The following is an 18,104-nucleotide window of genomic DNA, read 5'->3' on the forward strand; positions in this document are numbered from 1 at the left end:
CCTCCTTGAACTTGGATGTGGAACCTATGTTGTTGGATGATCCGGATGCAGGTAGGGTGGTAAGTGAGGCAGGTGTTACCGGCGCTGAGATTCCTATCCTCAGCCCCGCTCTTTCTTCTTCATCTGATCTCTCTTCTTTCCATGGTTTTTCTGGGGACCGCGATTCGTCTCACCGATCACACCCGGTTCCCCCCAAAGATAAGTCTATATCTAGAACTTTGCCAAAAGCTCGTAAGCCCCACAAGGCTTCCCATAGTTCCAAATCAAATACAAACCCGTCACCTAAGGCTTCCGGCTCCTCCTCTAAGTCTCACGACCCGGGAGTACAATCCGCCACTTCTGCTCCTAACCCGGGCCTTTCCGAATCAGCCATGCTTCGCATTGTGTCGGAGATGCAATCTAAGATTGTGTAGGAAATGCAGGCCAAGATGGACACGATGTTCTCTAACATTGGTCAGAGACTTGGGGCATTAGAGCATGGTGCTCCGGAGCGAGTTCAAAGCTCTCTCATCCCGGATGCCTCTAAGCTTCCGCCGTTTACCAAGAATAACCCTTGGCGCATGGCTCTTCATTCCCCATTCTCAGACGGGATGTTAACGTTGGAAGGTCTTGGTACTCGTCCACTAGAGGATTTTGAATTCTTTCCTCCTGGTCTCGCATTTCCATTTCATGGTTATGCCAGGCTTACCGAGGAAGCTCTGGTTCGGCTGGATAAGGTCCCCAAAGAGACCGTCATTTTCCCAAAGGAACAAGCCCAATCTGTTTGGGCTAGGTTTCTGAATGATATAGGTTGCACCAATACCATGTTGACGCCTCATAAAAGTTCTTTCACAATGTTCCTAATGGACAAGAATACCGTGACTCCATGCGTCACTAAGATTGCAGAGCTTGCTTTTCAATACGCTCTGGAGGAGAAGCCCTTGCCTCCCATCCGAGAGGTAGATCCGATCTCCCTCCTTCTTCCTTCAGGTAATGAGTGTTGGGACAATGTCCATACCACCTTTACTTCTGGCAAGCTAACAGCGGACTGTGCGTCAGTGATGTTTAGTGAACGGCTTCCCCGTCTCCCGGAATCCCTTATTAAACAGGAGTATGATTCCCGCCTACGTGTTGGTCAACTTTGAACTTGGCCACTTCTACGGAGTCGATAGCCTTAACTTATGATACTGAGAGTATCTTTAAGTCTCTCAATAAGGCTACTTTGCAGTCGTTATATTTTGACTTATATGACTTTGCTCTTGCTAAACGTAGGTGCCGCAAACACGTCCTGGCTGAGGCGACTATTAGGCACGAGCCGAATAAACTTATCCGGTCCTCTTGTTGGGGTCCAAATCTTTTCCCTGAGAATCTTGTGGAGGAAGTCTTGACAGAGGCTACTAGAGTTAATCAGAGCCTTAAAGCCCGTTGGGGTTTGACTCCTAAGCGGAAATATGATCCCGCAAGTTACCAAGCCCGGGGTAGGAAGAAGCTCCACCCGTATACCTCCACTCAGTTCCGGCAACAGCAGAGTAGCTCGTCCGTTTTCCGGCAGCCTCTTCCTCCATCTCCTGCTGTTCCTGCACAGCCTTCCACCTCTCAGGCTCCTTCCTCGGACGACTACGTCACCGTTCTGCTCCCTAAGAGCCAGCTTCCCGGTGCCTCCACCACCTCTCCAGCCTTTAACCAATCTTATGAGGCTCAAGGCTCTTCCCAGGGTTATAACAGAGGTAGAGGCTACCACCGTGGTTCATACCAGAACAGAGGTAGAGGTAGATTCTTTCGCAAGGGAAAGAACTTCCGAGGCGGACGTGGAGGCAACTCCTCAAGCCAATACTGAGGTGCAGCGGGTAGGGGGGAGGCTTTATGCCTTCCGCAACAAATGGAGGTTCAGTCCCTGGGCTTTCAGTATCATCTCCAAGGGACTGGGGTGGAGTTGGATTCAAGGACCTCCTCCACCGAACAGATTTCATCAGCATTCCACTCCGGACCTAGTCGAATTTGTCCAGGACCTGTTACAAAAGAACGCCATACAAGAAACGAAACACCTGAAGTTTCAGGGTCGGCTGTTCAGTGTCCCGAAGAAGGATTCGGACAAGAGAAGAGTGATTCTAGACCTATCCCTTCTCAACTTGTCCATTCAATGCGACAAGTTTCGAATGCTTACAGTCTCGCAGGTGCGGACCTTACTTCCCTGTGGGGCCGTCACCACCTCTATCGATCTTACAGACGCCTATTATCACGTCCCGATAGCGAGACACTTCCGTCCGTATCTAGGCTTCCGCCTAGGAAACAAAAATTACTCCTTCAAGGTGATGCCTTTCGGGCTCAACATCGCCCCAAGGATCTTCACAAAGTTAGCAGAAGTTGCTGTTCAGGAACTCAGAAATCAAGGGATTCAAGTAGTAGCCTATCTAGCTCATTTGGTCAGACACCTCCCAAAATTGCCTAAAAGCCACTCACAGAGTCATCCAATACCTTCAATCTCTAGGCTTCCAGATCAACTTCAAGAAGTCCCGTCTTCTTCCGAAATCAAAGTTCCAATGGCTCGGCCTGCAATGGGATCTTATATCTCACACTCTGTGTCTTCCCAAACCCAAGAGGTTAGAGATTGCAATGAACACCAAACGCTTTCTCAAAGACAAAGTAAGTTCCAGACGACTCCAAGAGAGGATCCTAGGGTCCCTTCAATTTGCCTCAGTGACGGATCTACTTCTGAAAGCAAAATTGAAAGATATCAATCGTGTCTGGCGTTCGAGGGCGAACCGGAAGCTCCGGGACAGGAAAGTCCGCCTTCCTCCCGTTCTCCGGGAAAGACTTCTACCTTGGACAAGGGCCAACAATCTGTCAAAGTCAGTTCCCCTTCGATTTCCGCCTCCAAAGTTAATCATTCACACGGACGCATCCCTATCAGGTTGGGGAGGCTATTCTCAGCTCAGGAAAGTTCAAGGTCTTTGGTCTCCCTTATTCCGCCAATTTCACATCAATGTGCTGGAGGCCATGGCAGTTCTTCTAACCCTGAAACGTCTCGCTCCATCCAAGAGACAACACCTTCGTCTGGTTCTCGACAGCGAAGTGGTGGTCCGCTGCCTCAACAGAGGCGGATCAAAATCAGGGCCTCTGAACCATGTTCTAGTAGCCATATTCTCCCTAGCAGCCTCGAACCGTTGGCATCTTTCAGCTGTCCACCTGGCGGGAGTCCGGAACGTAGTTGCAGACGCCTTGTCCCGGACCTCCCCTCTAAAATCGGAATGGTCACTCGATCTAAAGTCATTCCGGTGGATTCTCTCTCGGGTTCCGGGTCTCCAAGTGGACCTCTTCGCCACGGAGTCCAACCACAAATTGAGAGTATATGTGGCTCCCAATCTAGACCCTCAGGCCTACGCCACAGACGCCATGTCACAGAATTGGGACATCTGGGAAAGGATTTATCTCTTTCCCCCGGTGAATCTTTTACTGAAAGTCCTAGACAAACCGAGATCCTTCAAGGGACGAGTAGCCTTGGTCGCACCCAACTGGCCCAAGAGCAATTGGTACCCTCTCCTGTGAGAGTTGAGACTACATCCTCACCCGATACCCAATCCGGTTCTGTCTTAGATAGTACAAACACGCGTTGTGTACGCTTTCTCAAACATTCAGAGCGCCCTAACTTTATGGACTTCATGAAGTTTGCGGCCATGCATGGTGCCAATATCGATCCTCAAAACACCCTGTTCCTAGAATCAGATAAACGGGATTCCACCATCCGCCAATATGATTCTGCGGTTAAAAAGTTGGCTAAATTTTTGATGGACTCAGACGTACACTGTATGAACTTGAACCTTACAGTCACTTTCTTTAGAACTTTATTAGAATCAGATCTGGCAGCCAATACTATCACCACTATTAAATCTGCCTTGAAAAAGATCTTCCTAGTGGGTTTTAACATAAGACTTAACCGACTCTTTGTTAGCTTCAATTCCGAAAGCCTGTGCCAGACTGAAACCGGTTACTCGTCCTACCCCGGTTACCTGGTTCCTTAATGATGTACTCAAATTGGCTTCTGATACCATTAACAGTTCTTGTGATTACATTCCCCTTCTCAGGAAAACACTTTTCCTGGTGAGTTTGGCTTCCGGGGCAAGAATTTCTGAACTGGCAGCTTTGTCAAGAGACCCGGGTCATATTGAGTTCCTTCCTTCGGGAGAGGTCCTTCTTTCACCTAACAAATTCTTTTTAGCTAAGAACGAAGACCCTCAGAACAGATGGTCCTCCTGGAAAATTGTTCCCCTCACGCAAGATCCGTCTCTGTGCCCTGTTACTACTCTTAAGTCTTATTTATCCCGGACCTCCTCTAACTCCTCCGGGCCTCTATTCATTAGAGAACAAGGGGGTACCATTACCATTAAAGGGATCAGGCAACAAATTTTGTATTTTATTAAACAAGCTAGCCCTGACTCTTTTCCTCTTGCACATGATATCAGAGCGGTTGCTACTTCGGTGAACTTTTTTCACCACATGAATTTTACGGATCTTTCTAGGTATACAGGGTGGAAGTCACCGTCAGTGTTCAAGAAACACTATCTTAAACATTTGGAAGCCCTTAAATTTCCTACAGTAGCTGCAGGGAGCGTAGTTACCCCCAGGTAACTCACATGTTAATTCCTTGTCATTTTATCTCTCCCCGTTACCTGCCTCATTTATACCCTATTTGTATTCGTTGGTTTCGCACCTGATTACTATTACTATATTTGTAAATTTTTGACTCCTGAGTATCTGTATATATCATCACTCACGGCATTATTATACCTTACCTTTTTTGTCAATTGTTCTACCAAGTGGATTTATGTTCTTTTTAAGATACCCTTATAGCTGTTTTTGGCACTCATCTCTGATTAAAGTAACTTGTATTTCCCTTATGTTTATGTTTTTTCCTTTATTTTGCAAGTTTGGTGACATTTCTCTTGTATATATTCACTGGCCGGCACAGGTTCAAGCCCAGAAAAGGGATTTTGACGTAGGAAAAATCTATTTCTGGGCGAGGGACCTGTGCCGCCCAGTGAACCCTCCCAGCTCCTCTCCCTTGGAGTCCCCAAACTTTGGGTGCTAAGGAGTTGGGTTCTGAGCGGATGCAGAGTTGGTGGTGCCGAGTGAGGTTGAACGGCTCTCCTCTATTGGGGTCTTTGTCGTGGATGAATCTAAATAGTGCGGGACCTCTGGATTATACGCCCAATTCCATACCGACACCAATAGGTGAGCGAGCTAGTTAACCTAGCACTCCTTTACATTTTTTCTCTGGTATATTTAGCAGTAAATTACCTAAGAATAAGTGCTAATAGGAGCTTATTCACTGGGCGGCACAGGTCCCTCGCCCAGAAATAGATTTTTCCTACGTCAAAATCCCTTTATTGGGCTTGGAAGGCATTCTCTGTGTCGGTGGAGTAGTCCAACTGTATTCTTTAGGGCTTGTCACGGCCCTCCCCTTTGATGAAGGGATTATCTAAATGGAAGACAGCCTGTGAATAGTGGTTTACACACGCCCTTGTTAAATACACGACACCAACAAGGTCTTCGCGCGAGGGTTGTAACCTCTGCATTCCATGCTTTTATCTTTCTCTAGTATATTTGGAAGATTTATATTAGAAAAGTGTAAAGAAGGACCCTTTTCACCGGGCGTCACAGGTCTCTCCCCAGAAATAGATTTTTCCTTCATCAAAATCCCTTTTTTCACGACTTAGAGGTGGGAGCACATGTCCAAGTGAGTCTTCCCCCTCGGACACTACTGCTACTCACTACTCCTCATTACCAGCAGGAGGGGCTGTCTACTTTCATTACAGGTAGTAATTGCTTCTCTTCATCTCTGGCTTGACAAAATTTTATGGAGATAATTGTTGGTCATTTGAAAGGGAAACTCCCATCGAAACCTGGCTTTGTCTCACCTCTGGTTTATCTTATGGCTCTTGGGATCTATTTTTCCTGGGCAGTCTGTTGTTGAAGCTTATATACCATTGTATGGGTGGAGCTAATTATGACAAGCAATTGTCATTCCCTTAATTAAAGTTATTATTTTCTGCATAAAGATTGGTTTCCTTAAAAACATCCATATTGGTCATGCCATAGATTTTTCTAGAACAAATTTTCTGATGCAATGTGGACCCAATATTGTGCCATATAACAAGAGCACAGCACTGGAGATTACGTGTTATCGAATCTCAATTTGCCCCTGAAGTGGTGACAGCTGTAACAGGTGATGATATCTCTGCAGAGGAGTAGTATTTCTATTTTAATCCATTTCTAACATTATTGCATCTACCCATCAAGTGATGATACACCCGACTGGCACATAGAACCTTGACTGCCTTAAGAGTGCATGTGGCAGGATCTTATTTGGCTAATTGGAAGTGAAAGGCAGAACTGAACATAAACTATCTAAGACCAACTAGCAAGATCCAACCATGGCAGCACCCTTCAGGGCCACCAAGATGACTGTCAGTGGCCGAGGTCCTACAGGAAAGTGGTGTCAATGTCACCTAACCCAGTATGTTGCACTCACAAAGAATGAAAGCATGTCCACAAAGGAACACTCCAACTTAGGTTTTTCTGTTTCCAATGGTACCAATCAAAGTACAGTACTTGTGGGGAAAAGAAATCTGGAGTATCCTTTTGCCTCACTGGGGTATAGGGTTTGGTAGTCTGCTCTGTAGTTCTTTCTCCTAATAGAATATGAACATTTTGACCAACGGACAGAACTTGCAATGTAATGAGGGACTAATATTGGACCAGGCTGGTAGTCTCCAAGTAAAAAAAGATTTCTAACACTGAACAAGACAGATGCAGAGGTACCTCTTACTCATCCTTCTGATGACAGTTGTAAATGAAGCATTGACCCTGTGCTGAGTGCTAGGGGCTACCGCCATTTAACCACTGGCATGCAATTCAGGGAATGACAACATTGAGGTGCCATTTTCTTCACACTGGATATCTTAATATTCATTCAGAGAAGGAAACAGTAGCACTCTGGGCAAGTTGGAAAATTGAAAGAGTACCCAAGCTGTTCCAAAACATAACTATCAGGTGTACGCGGGCCTGCACAGGCCCAAGCATCTCTGTCCCATCTGGCTACTATGCAGCAAGGGGTGTTCTGGACAATGGCACACTACCACAGTGTGGGCCCTGTGCAATGGTCTCAGAGCTGTGATTTGAGGTTGTGGTTCCTGGCCTTTCCTTGGGACAAGGACCACCCAGGTGTCATCCTCATTCCCCTTCAGATAGTGGTAGTGTCATCAAGAGTCCTAATCTTGGTACTATGACTTGGCTTCTTGGACTCAGCTTCTCTTATAAGCAGCATCAAAATTGGAAGAGGATGATGGTGAGGAAGAGCAACAAATTGCTTCTGCCGTTTACCAACTTTCTCTTTAGGCTCCGAAGCAGATTAGTTAACATCAGAGATCATGAACAACAAAACTCCCTATAGGGAAGGAAACCATATGAGTTGCTCTGCCATAATACTGGGTGGTCTCTTCCTAACTCAGGATAAATCAATACCTTATTCAGAGAGGGGAGCAGAGTCCACCATCCTGGTAAGAAAGGTGATGGATAGCACTCAAGCTCTTCCAACACATGACTGACAAGATTTCATGTTTTCAAAGTGCTACCATAATGTGGATTTGACAAGTAAAGCAGATTATGCTGTATGATACTCAAAATACTTTAGAGTGCATATGACAAACAAATCTTGCAAGTCATGTTGGGCACATAGCTTTTCAGTAGCCCTTAATTAAAGAAAAGAATTTTTAACAGACTGATAGTTGGCCGTATCTACAGTACTCGCCCATGTTCACCACCTGTCATTAACTACCTCATTAATGATTTCAATGACCATTTCTGTTCCACTGAGGACATTCCCTACATTAAAAGACAAAAGGTTTGTACTGTATATGTGTAGTTAAAGGGAAACTGTAATTTACAACATAAAACTAAGGTAATAAATTTCCTTGGAATTGATGTACGAGTCTCTGAAAAAAAGATGTGCTAACCAAGAATAGTAGAGTAATATAACAATGTACAGTACTAGAGAAACGGTCTTTAAATTCAATAAGACAATAAGAAGTATCGAAGACCAGTTAATGAATAGTTTTGTGAAAGACGATACGTTGACAGGCGTTATTTAAAAGGAAATTTATTGCAGCTATATCAGTCAATTTGTAGGATGAAGAAGACCCTGAATCTTAAAATTTAAGAACATTTGGAGGAGGGGATATATAACTGCATTCATTAAGAAAATTTTACTCCTGACTAAATATGATGTGGACATTTTCCTTCAAGTCTCTAATCTGTTGAAGAAGATATGACAGCACATTTCTTTGGCAAGATTCACAATTAAATTTGATAAATAAATGCCAGTATATTTAGGTAATACTTACCTGCCCAAGAGACTGCTCTGTTTCGATGCTAGTCCAAATTATCCACAGACAAAACACTCTGTAGGGCAACAGGCAGATGAAGAAAACCACGACCACTGTTCCCAGCATCACCACGACCTCATTGTAATACCAAGGAAAGAAAGCAATATTTGACAAATCACTTGTGAGAATTTTGTAAAGATCAAGGATATAAGGTTGTAGAATATGGTGCATTAATAATGCAGTATTTATGATCATGATTTTATTCTCTTGGATATTATAAAAACTGGATGCTACATATATTTTTTTTTGCTTGTATGAAAATAGAATTTTAAGATAGTTGATAAGTCAGTGTTAAGATTAGGAAATTTGTAGAAATATCACATATTTTGACCTTGTAAAGACTTGACTAAAAGTGATTTAACAATCCAATGTTTACCTTATGTATAGGGATTAGAATAATGCAAATTTTTGCTTGAATTAATGCCCCCTCACCATAAGAAATACGAAAATGTGTAGTTTCCAACCACAAAACAACACAACATACCTGTTTCCTAGCTTGTAAATTAGGGTTGGGTTTGTCTTTGCAGAGCTGTTTGTCCTCCAAAAGTAGCTGTCGAGCAATCCTCCAGTACAAGACGATAAGTACAAGAAGAGGAAGGAAAAACAGCCCCATTGTTGCCGACACCACAAATACCTGGATAAAATGAATGAATTTTTTTTTCAACTTATTCTAAAACATACCTATTGCTTGTAAACTATCAAGCGTGAAAATAAGTTTTTCTGCTACTGATTTTGATTTCATATCCCGTTATTTTGTAAATACCATGGTAAATGATAACATTTTGACTTGCATACAGAAAAAAATAAGGAAAATTCATGAATTCCCAATTGGTCATCATTATACTGCAACTTTGACTGGCAAATGAAAATCTATGAATATATTTAAAACCAAATGCTGGCTGGAGAGGACCATCGCATAAATGGTCCAAAGCTAACATTTTATCTTATTCAACCTGTATTGTTTTGAAATAAACCTGCTGCATAAAATGAAACATAACGCTGGATTTCCTTTTATTAAAACTTATGACAGACTCTTCAAAGAACTCTTGTTGAGAATGTGAATTAAGTTAAAAGTCTTACTTGCAAAAAGATATCTCCATTTTTACTTGAATGCATATGTAATAGTTGTTTATCTAACCCCATATCACTGTCTTGAAAGGAATATTTTGTAAGAATCAAAATATTATGACATTGTGAGTCCGCACATCAAATTTCACTGAATGTTATCAGTACGAAAGTATTTATTACCAAATTCCATCTTAATCCGCTTCAGAATCCACTCGCATTTTATTTGTTATAAAGTAAGATCATATATAAATTATATAAGAGATTTTTCTAGCTTGCATTTTTGGAGGAAAAAATACTGTATAATTAAGATGATGACTTATTATTACATTTCCTTATATCGGAACTGCTTATTTAGGATCCCAACTTGCGTGGTCTCTCCTAGCTTATATGATGGCTTACTTTGTAGAGTTATGTGGACCCCTTGGCAGGAATAGAAATCCTAAATAGAAGAGGAGCCTTTTCACACGAGACCAAGTGGTATCCACGTGTTCATTACTATTAAATACCGAAAAACATTTAAGAAAATTCTAACTTCGGTACGATATGGAATTTCCTGTCCAATACCTTTTACTAATTGAGGAAAACACTAAATATTCCTGACGAATTCAGGAATTTGTACTTACATACATACATATACCAAGGCACTTCCCCCAATTTTGGGGGGTAGCCGACATCAACAAATGAAACAAAACAAAAAAGGGGACCTCTACTCTCTATGTTCCTCCAGCCTAAACAGGGACTCAACAGAGTTCAGCTGGTACTGCTAGGGTGCCACAGCCCACCCTCCCACATTATCCACCAAAGATGAAGCTTCATAATGCTGAATCCCCTACTGCTACTACCTCCGCGGTCATCTAAGGCATCGGAGGCAGCAGCAGGGCCTACTGGAACTGCGTCACAATCGCTCGCCATTCATTCCTATTTCTAGCACGCTCTCTTGCCTCTCTCACGTCTATCCTCCTATCACCCACAGCTTTCTTCACTCCATCCATCCACCCAAATCTTGGCCTTCCTCTTGTACTTCTCCCATCAACTCTTGCATTCATCACCTTCTTTAGCAGACAGCCATTTTCCATTCTCTCAACATGGCCAAACCACCTCAACACATTCATATCCACTCTAGTTGCTAACTCATTTCTTACACCCGTTCTCACTCTCACCACTTCGTTCCTAACCCTATCTACTCGAGATACACCAGCCATACTCCTTAGACACTTCATCTCAAACACATTCAATTTCTGTCTCTCCGTCACTTTCATTCCCCACAACTCCGATCCATACATCACAGTTGGTACAATCACTTTCTCATATAGAACTCATTTTACATTCATGCCCAACCCTCTATTTTTTACTACTCCCTTAACTGCCCCCAACACTTTGAAACCTTCATTCACTCTCTGACGTACATCTGCTTCTACTCCACCATTTGCTGCAACAACAGACCCCAAGTACTTAAACTGATCCACTTCCTCAAGTAACTCTCCATTCAACATGACATTCAACCTTGCACCACCTTCCCTTCTCGTACATCTCATAACCTTACTCTTACCCACATTAATTCTCAACTTCCTTCTCTCACACACTCTTCCAAATTCTGTCACTAATCGTCCAAGCTTCTCTTCTGTGTCTGCAACCAGTACAGTATCATCCGCAAACAACAACTGATTTACCTCCCATTCATGGTCATTCTTGTCTACCAGTTTTAATCCTCGTCCAAGCACTTGAGCATTCACCTCTCTCACCACTCCATCAACATACAAGTTAAACAACCACGGTGACATCACATCCCTGTCTCAGCCCCACTCTCACCGGAAACCATTCACTCACTTCATTTCCTATCCTAACACATGCTTTACTACCTTTGTAGAAACTTTTCACTGCTTGTAACAACTTTCCACCAACTCCATATAACCTCATCACATTCCACATTGCTTCCCTATCAACTCTATCATACGCTTTCTCCAGATCCATAAACGCAACATACACCTCCTTGCCTTTTGCTAAATATTTCTCGCATATCTGCCTTACTGTAAAAATCTGATTCATACAACCCCTACCTCTTCTAAAACCACCCTGTATTTCTAAGATTGCATTCTCTGTTTTATCCTTGATCCAATTAATCATTACTCTACCATACACTTTTCCAACTACGCTTAACAAACTAATACCTCTTGAATTACAACACTCATGCACATCTCCCTTACCCTTATATAGTGGTACAATACATGCACCCAATCTACTGGTACCATTGACAACACATAACACACATTAAACAATCTCACCAACCATTCAAGTACAGTCACACCCCCTTCCTTCAACATCTCAGCTCTCACACCATCCATACCAGACGCTTTTCCTACTCTCGTTTCATCTAGTGCTCTCCTCACTTCCTCTATTGTAATCTCTCTCTCATTCTCATCTCCCATCACTGGCACCTCAACACCTGCAACAGCAATTATATCTGGCTTCCTATTATCCTCAACATTCAGTAAACTTTCAAAATATTCCGCCCATCTTTTCCTTGCCTCCTCTCCTTTTAACAACCTCCCATTTCCATCTTTCACTGTCTCTTCAATTCTTGAGCCAGTCTTCCTTACTCTCTTCACTTCTTTCCAAAACTACTTCTTATTCTCTTCATATGAATGACCCAATCCCTGACCCCACCTCAGGTCAGCTGCCCTCTTTGCCTCACGTACCTTGCGCTTTACTTCCACATTTTTCTCTTTGCCCTTAGACCTGAAATAAACTAATCAACCACCATAACTAATTAAAGACTTATTATGATCATTTGTCACCAACACGCGTGACTTCAGTATATGTAAATATAGACCACAAATGGCATTCTTAGATGGCTCATTAAGAGTAGGGGTCTACCGATTCCCATGAACCTGACATTCCGTGAATCTGGTTCACTCTCCCTCAGCAATTTTTCTTTACTCTAGCCTTGCCAATAAACAAATTAATTGTATTGCTATATTACTAATACCATAACTTACACTGTTTAAATTGTTTCAATACGAGTCACTACCAAATTTGACCCCTCTAACAAAAATATTACAATGCTTTCAACATAAACCCGAACGTTAAATATTATAAATCAATAACATTAACACAATTAAATGACCCCTAACCTCTTTCATAATAATACATCAGACTGGAACAAGTGAAATAGAATTAGTGTAAGTCAAAAAATTCTATTGAATTTTACCATACTGTACTCGATAAAAATTCCTGAAAATTTTGTGTCTCGAGATTCTCCAGTGTTTCACGGCATTTCCTCAGAGAAACGTCCATGAGTCAACCCCTACTAATATTTCGTCTGAATCTATCTTTCATCTCATTATCATCATTCTCTATGCCTATTGACGCAAAGGGCCTTGGTTAGATTTTGCCAGTCGTCTTTATCTTGAGCTTTTAAATCAATACTTCTCCATTCATCATCATCTACTTAAAGTGTCATAGTCCTCAGCCATGTAGGCCTGGATCTTTCAACTCTTCTAGTGCCTTGTGGAGCTCAGTTGAAAGTCTGGTGAACTAATCTCTTGTGGAGTGCAAAGAGCATGCCTAAACCATTTCCATCTTCCCCTCACCATGATCTCATCCACATATGGCACTCGTGTAATCTCGATTATAGTTTCATTTCTAATACTGCCCTGCCTTTCAACTCTTAAATATTCTTCTGAGGACTTTGTTCTCAAATCTACAAAATCTGTTGGATATTGTTTCATTGTCATACTACAACTCATGTCCATACAGTAACACCAATCTCACCAAACTGACTTATAGTCTGATTTTTATATATAATTTCTGGCAATTTTATTTCCATATATCACCGAACCTAGCCATTTTCTGATTTTTTTTTTTCAATCTTTTACTAAACTCCAATTCTAAAGAACCCAAGTGGTGTTCTGCTGATAAGGACAGCATCATCAGCATACTCTAGGTCACCTAATTTCCCGTTACCAATCCAGTCCAATCCTTCTCCACCATCCCTAACTGTTCTGCGCATTACAAAATCCATGAGGAGGATAGACAACATAGGAGACAACACATTCCCTTGGAATACTACACTGTTCACTGGAAATTCATTTGATAGGATGCCACCAACATTTAACTTTGCACTTGCTGTGCTCATAAACAGACGTAATCATCTATACATTTAAGAGGAACTCCATAATAATGCAGGACTCTCCAATAAATTGGCTGGTGCACACTATCAAAAGGGTTTCTCATAGTCCATAAATGCCATCAACAGCGGATTTCTATATTCTACATTCCTATATTCCCTATTTCTTATAAAATCACCAAAGCAATATAACAGCAGAACTGTTTACCTTTCATCCGAATAACGACATTTACTTTTTCCCATCACCAAGAAGCGTTAAAAACTCAAAATGAAGATGAATACTTCACGGGGGTGTGTATTTATGATATAATTCATAAAATATTACAGTAATTCTCATAATTATTCAGCCCCTACATAAGACGCTAAATTTGATTATGCTTAATGCGCAAAAATCTGTTCAAGATAGGAAATAGTGGTGCACAATAAAGACAGGCCAAAGACCCAACTATCGGATTTCCACAGTTGCAACAGCTCCCTTTTATTGAAAGAAAAAAAAAGTCCAATATAAAATGAAAATGAAAGATCTCTCCGGAGATTTTGGAAAGGAGGAGAGACTATGTTCTTAGGCCGGGAGCACACTAGCGACTCTGTGGCGACACAAAGCCACAGCATCGTGTGGCGGGGATGTGGTCTCCCATAGGTTTCCATTGTTTTCAAGTTTTGCTGTGCAAACTAGCGACTGTGGCTCTTTGTCGCTCATCACTGCCACAGGCGTGGCGTGGCTTTGAAAATAATGGAAACCTATGGGAGACCACATCCCTGCTACACGATGCTGTGGCTTTGTGGCGCCACAGAGTCGCTAGTGTGCTTCCATCCTTATACTGTAGTATTTAGAGTTAAAGAATCTAGAAATAAGACAATGAATACTCTTTTTCATATTTTCGGATTGGATGCAATTTTTGCGAGAAATGTTGGTTTAGATTTTTTTTTTTCAATAACGTGGATAACTTTATAAATGTAAAACATTTTACAATTGTATGGTTTATTCTAAGGCTTTTTTTGTCACTTTCAGTAGTAAATAGCACAAAATTAATTATGGATCTAAGGGAGCAATTGAATTTAAGAAGAAACTAAAGACATTACTTTTCACAAGATCATATGATTTGGAAGATGCTACAATCAAGGAATTGTATAAGTTATAATGAAAATGTTTCGTTAGATGATTGATATGGACCCACCCGAGAGAGTAATTTTTTTTTTCATCCATACAAGTTGAAATTTGTCGATTTTCTCAAACATACAATAAAACAAGAAAATCTAACGCTGTCAACCACGTAGGCCTATGCAAATGTTTTATGCTAAACAGGCTGACATGAGAATTTTTATAGTTTATATATGAAATATCTTAGTTCTGTTACTGTTTAAAATATTTTATTTCAATTGTTCATTAATTCTCATTTAGTTTTATTTACTTCCTTATTTACTTTCCTCACTGAGTTCTTTTTCCCTTTTGGAGTCCTTGGGCTTATACCATCTTGCTTTTCCAACTAGGGTTGTAGCTTGGCTAGTAATAATATTATTATTACATGCTAAGCTACAACCCTAGTAGGAAATGCAGGATGCTATAAGCCCAGGGGCTCTAACGGGGTTAAATAGGTCAATGAGGAAATGAAACAAGGAAAAATCAAATTTCTAATCAGAGTAACATTAAAATAAATATTTCCTATATAAACTATAAAAACTTTAACAAAACAAGGGGAAGATTAACAAGACAGAACAGCGTGCAAGTGTACCTTCCAGAAAATCAAACTCAAACTATAACTATAACTCTGACTCAAACTAAAAACTAATACTAATGTAAGGACAGTGAGACAAGCGTCACCAAGATCAACTGATACTTTATTTGAATGCGCACGGAAATACATTACAAGGTGCGGACGGAAACGTAGGATGACGTTGGCACCAAGTCAGATTGAAGTGCCCGCCAAAATGTGTGTTTTCTTACACTTACAAATATGTGAATTATGGGTTAACAAAAACATGTTATGAAACGATACATATATCAAAATGTAGCTCTGGTAGAGCGGAATATATATACTGTACATAGGACACCACAGTGTGGCGAAGAGAGAATTTAAATAAATAAGTAGCTTGTCGATTTTCTGGACGACGAAGGGATCGGTGTCCTTACAAGTACTCCCCCCCCCAAGACATCGGGCGGCGTAGAGGGCTGATGATCAATCTTCGTATCTCTTCGGGCGTCGGAGGGTTCCTCTTGTTGTTGAACGGAGGGGCGTGCTGGCGGTCGGTGTAAGGATCTCTTCCTCTTGACGTCGTTTGATGATTTTTCCTTCGTTGGGCGGCTTGTTTTGTGGCGGAACTCTGGGTCTGCCAGGTCCAGCGGAGGCGGTGTCTTTTCCTTCGAAAAACGCTGGTTTCACGCGGTCTATTGAGACCCAGTCCTCTTGGCCATGGACGTCGAGAAGGAAGGCTTTCGTTGTCTTTTTAATTACCCAGTAGGGACCTCGATAAGGTCTAGTCAGTGGTTGTCGATGAGCGTCGACACGGACGAAAACGTACTTGCAGTCATCCAGGCTTTTTGGCTTGAAGTGCTTGGTTTTGTCCTGGTAAGTTTTGAGACACGGCCTGAACTTCCTGGCGATGTCCCTTAGGTGATCCAGCTGCGTGTCGTCGGTTGATGAGGGAAAGAATTCGCCAGGAACTGCGAGCGCTTCCCCGTAAACTTTTTAGGCGGGCGAAGGTTCGCCGTCTGCGCGAGGGGCGGTGCGAAGGCCGAGGAGTACCCAAGGAAGTCGTGATTTCCAGTCCCCGTCGGTGCAGCTCGCCATCAGGGACGCCTTGAGGGCGCGGTGCGTTCTTTCGACCATGCCGTTTGCCGCGGGGTTGTATGCCGTGGTGCTGTAGAGCGTCGTCCCCATCAGGTTCGCCAAAGCAAGCCATATTTCTGAGAGGAAAGCGGGGCCTCTGTCAGTCGTGATGTCGTCAGGAACGCCAAACCTGCTCACCCAGCTTGACAGGAGGGCTTCGGCACATGCTTGAGTCGTAGCTTCGGTCATCGGCGATGCCTCCAACCACCTTGTGGAGCGATCGATGATCATAAGTAGGTAGCGAGCGGATCCAGAAGGGGGCAATGGTCCCACGACGTCGATGTGTATATGTCCGAAACGTCTTTTTGGCTGGGGAAAATCGCCCACCCCCGATTCGGTGTGACGGCTAACCTTGCTTGACTGGCAGTTGATGCATGACCTCGCCCATTCCCGGGAGTCCTTTTTTATCCCTGGCCAGACAAACTTTTCAGACAGAAGGCGAGCGGTGGTGCGTCCTGAGGGGTGCGAAAGTCCATGGATGATATCGAATATTTTCCTTCTGCAGGAGGCTGGTACTCAGGGACGAGGGCGGCCCGTTCTGGTGTCGCAAAGAATAGTTACTCCTGCTGGTCCGAGGGGAACCGCACTTATCTTGAGCGCGGATGGCTCCGTAGGTGAACCTGTGCTTCTCGGTCGGTGCGTTGTTCGGTTGCGAGATTGGCGTAATCGATTCCCAGGTGGATCGCGTCAATTTCAATCCTTGAAAGGGCGTCCGCGACTGGGTTTTTCTTTCCTGGGACGTAACGTATGGTGCACCCGAATTCGGCGATTGATGCGAGATGACGTTGTTGTCGGGATGACCATGCGTCCGTTGATTTCGTGAAGGCGTGGACGAGGGGTTGATGATCCGTTGCAATCGTGAAGGGGGTACCCTCCAAGATGCGCCTGAAGTGGCGGACGGCGAGGTAGACAGCGAGGAGTTCCCTATCAAAGGTGCTGTATCTTGTTTCGGCGGGTTTCAATTTCTTGCTGAAGAATGCCAGCGGTCGAGGAGAACCATCGACGAGTTGCTCAAGCACAGCCCCGCAGGCGACGTTGCTGGCGTCGGTCGTTAGTCGCAGGGGCGCGTTGTCGTCGAAATGAGCCAGGGTGGTGGCATTCGCAAGGGCATCCTTCGTCCGAGCAAATGCCTGTTGCTGGGGCAAGCCCCACTCGAGTTTTTTTGCTTTTCCTTTCAGGACGTCGTCGAGGGGTGACAGGGTTTGTGCGATGTTGGGGATGAAGCGCCTGTAGTAAATGACCATTCCCAAGAACTCCTGAAGTTGGCGGATGGTCGTAGGTATTGGGAACTTCCTGATGGCGTCGACTTTGGTTGTCATGGGTTTTACCCCGTGCGAGGATACACGGTGACCAAGGAAATCCACTCCCTCCGCACCGAACGTACATTTGTCGAAGCGTATGACTAGGCCGTTCTCCTGTAGGCGCTTTAGGACGGTGCGGACGTGTCCCCGGTGTTCCTCCTTGTTTTTCGAGAATATCAGGATGTCGTCGACGTAGCAGACGCAGAAAGGTAGGTCACCCAGAATGCTATCCATTAGTCGTTGGAAGGTTGCCCCGGCGTTGCGTAGACCGAAGGTTGAGTATGCGAAGGTGTAGGATCCGAACGGCGTTACAATGGCAGTTTTCGGGATATCTTCCGGGAATACGGGGACCTGGAAGTAA

At 43.3% G+C, this 18,104-nt stretch overlaps 1 protein-coding gene across 1 annotated transcript in view; it reads right to left on the reverse strand.

The window, feature by feature from the left end:
• The window catches only part of LOC137655789 (growth hormone secretagogue receptor type 1-like), a 284,499-nt gene that overhangs the window by 20,391 nt on the left and 246,004 nt on the right, over window positions 1–18,104 (reverse strand). Inside the window, exons 5-6 of the mRNA XM_068389931.1 lie at window positions 8,905–9,054; window positions 8,379–8,495 (exon numbers count right to left, since the gene is read on the reverse strand). Of these exons, the coding sequence (XP_068246032.1) occupies window positions 8,379–8,495; window positions 8,905–9,054 (267 nt within the window). The remainder of the gene's footprint in view (window positions 1–8,378; window positions 8,496–8,904; window positions 9,055–18,104) is intronic.

Source organism: Palaemon carinicauda, chromosome 16 (assembly GCF_036898095.1).
Source record: "Palaemon carinicauda isolate YSFRI2023 chromosome 16, ASM3689809v2, whole genome shotgun sequence".
Classification (NCBI taxonomy): domain Eukaryota; kingdom Metazoa; phylum Arthropoda; class Malacostraca; order Decapoda; family Palaemonidae; genus Palaemon; species Palaemon carinicauda.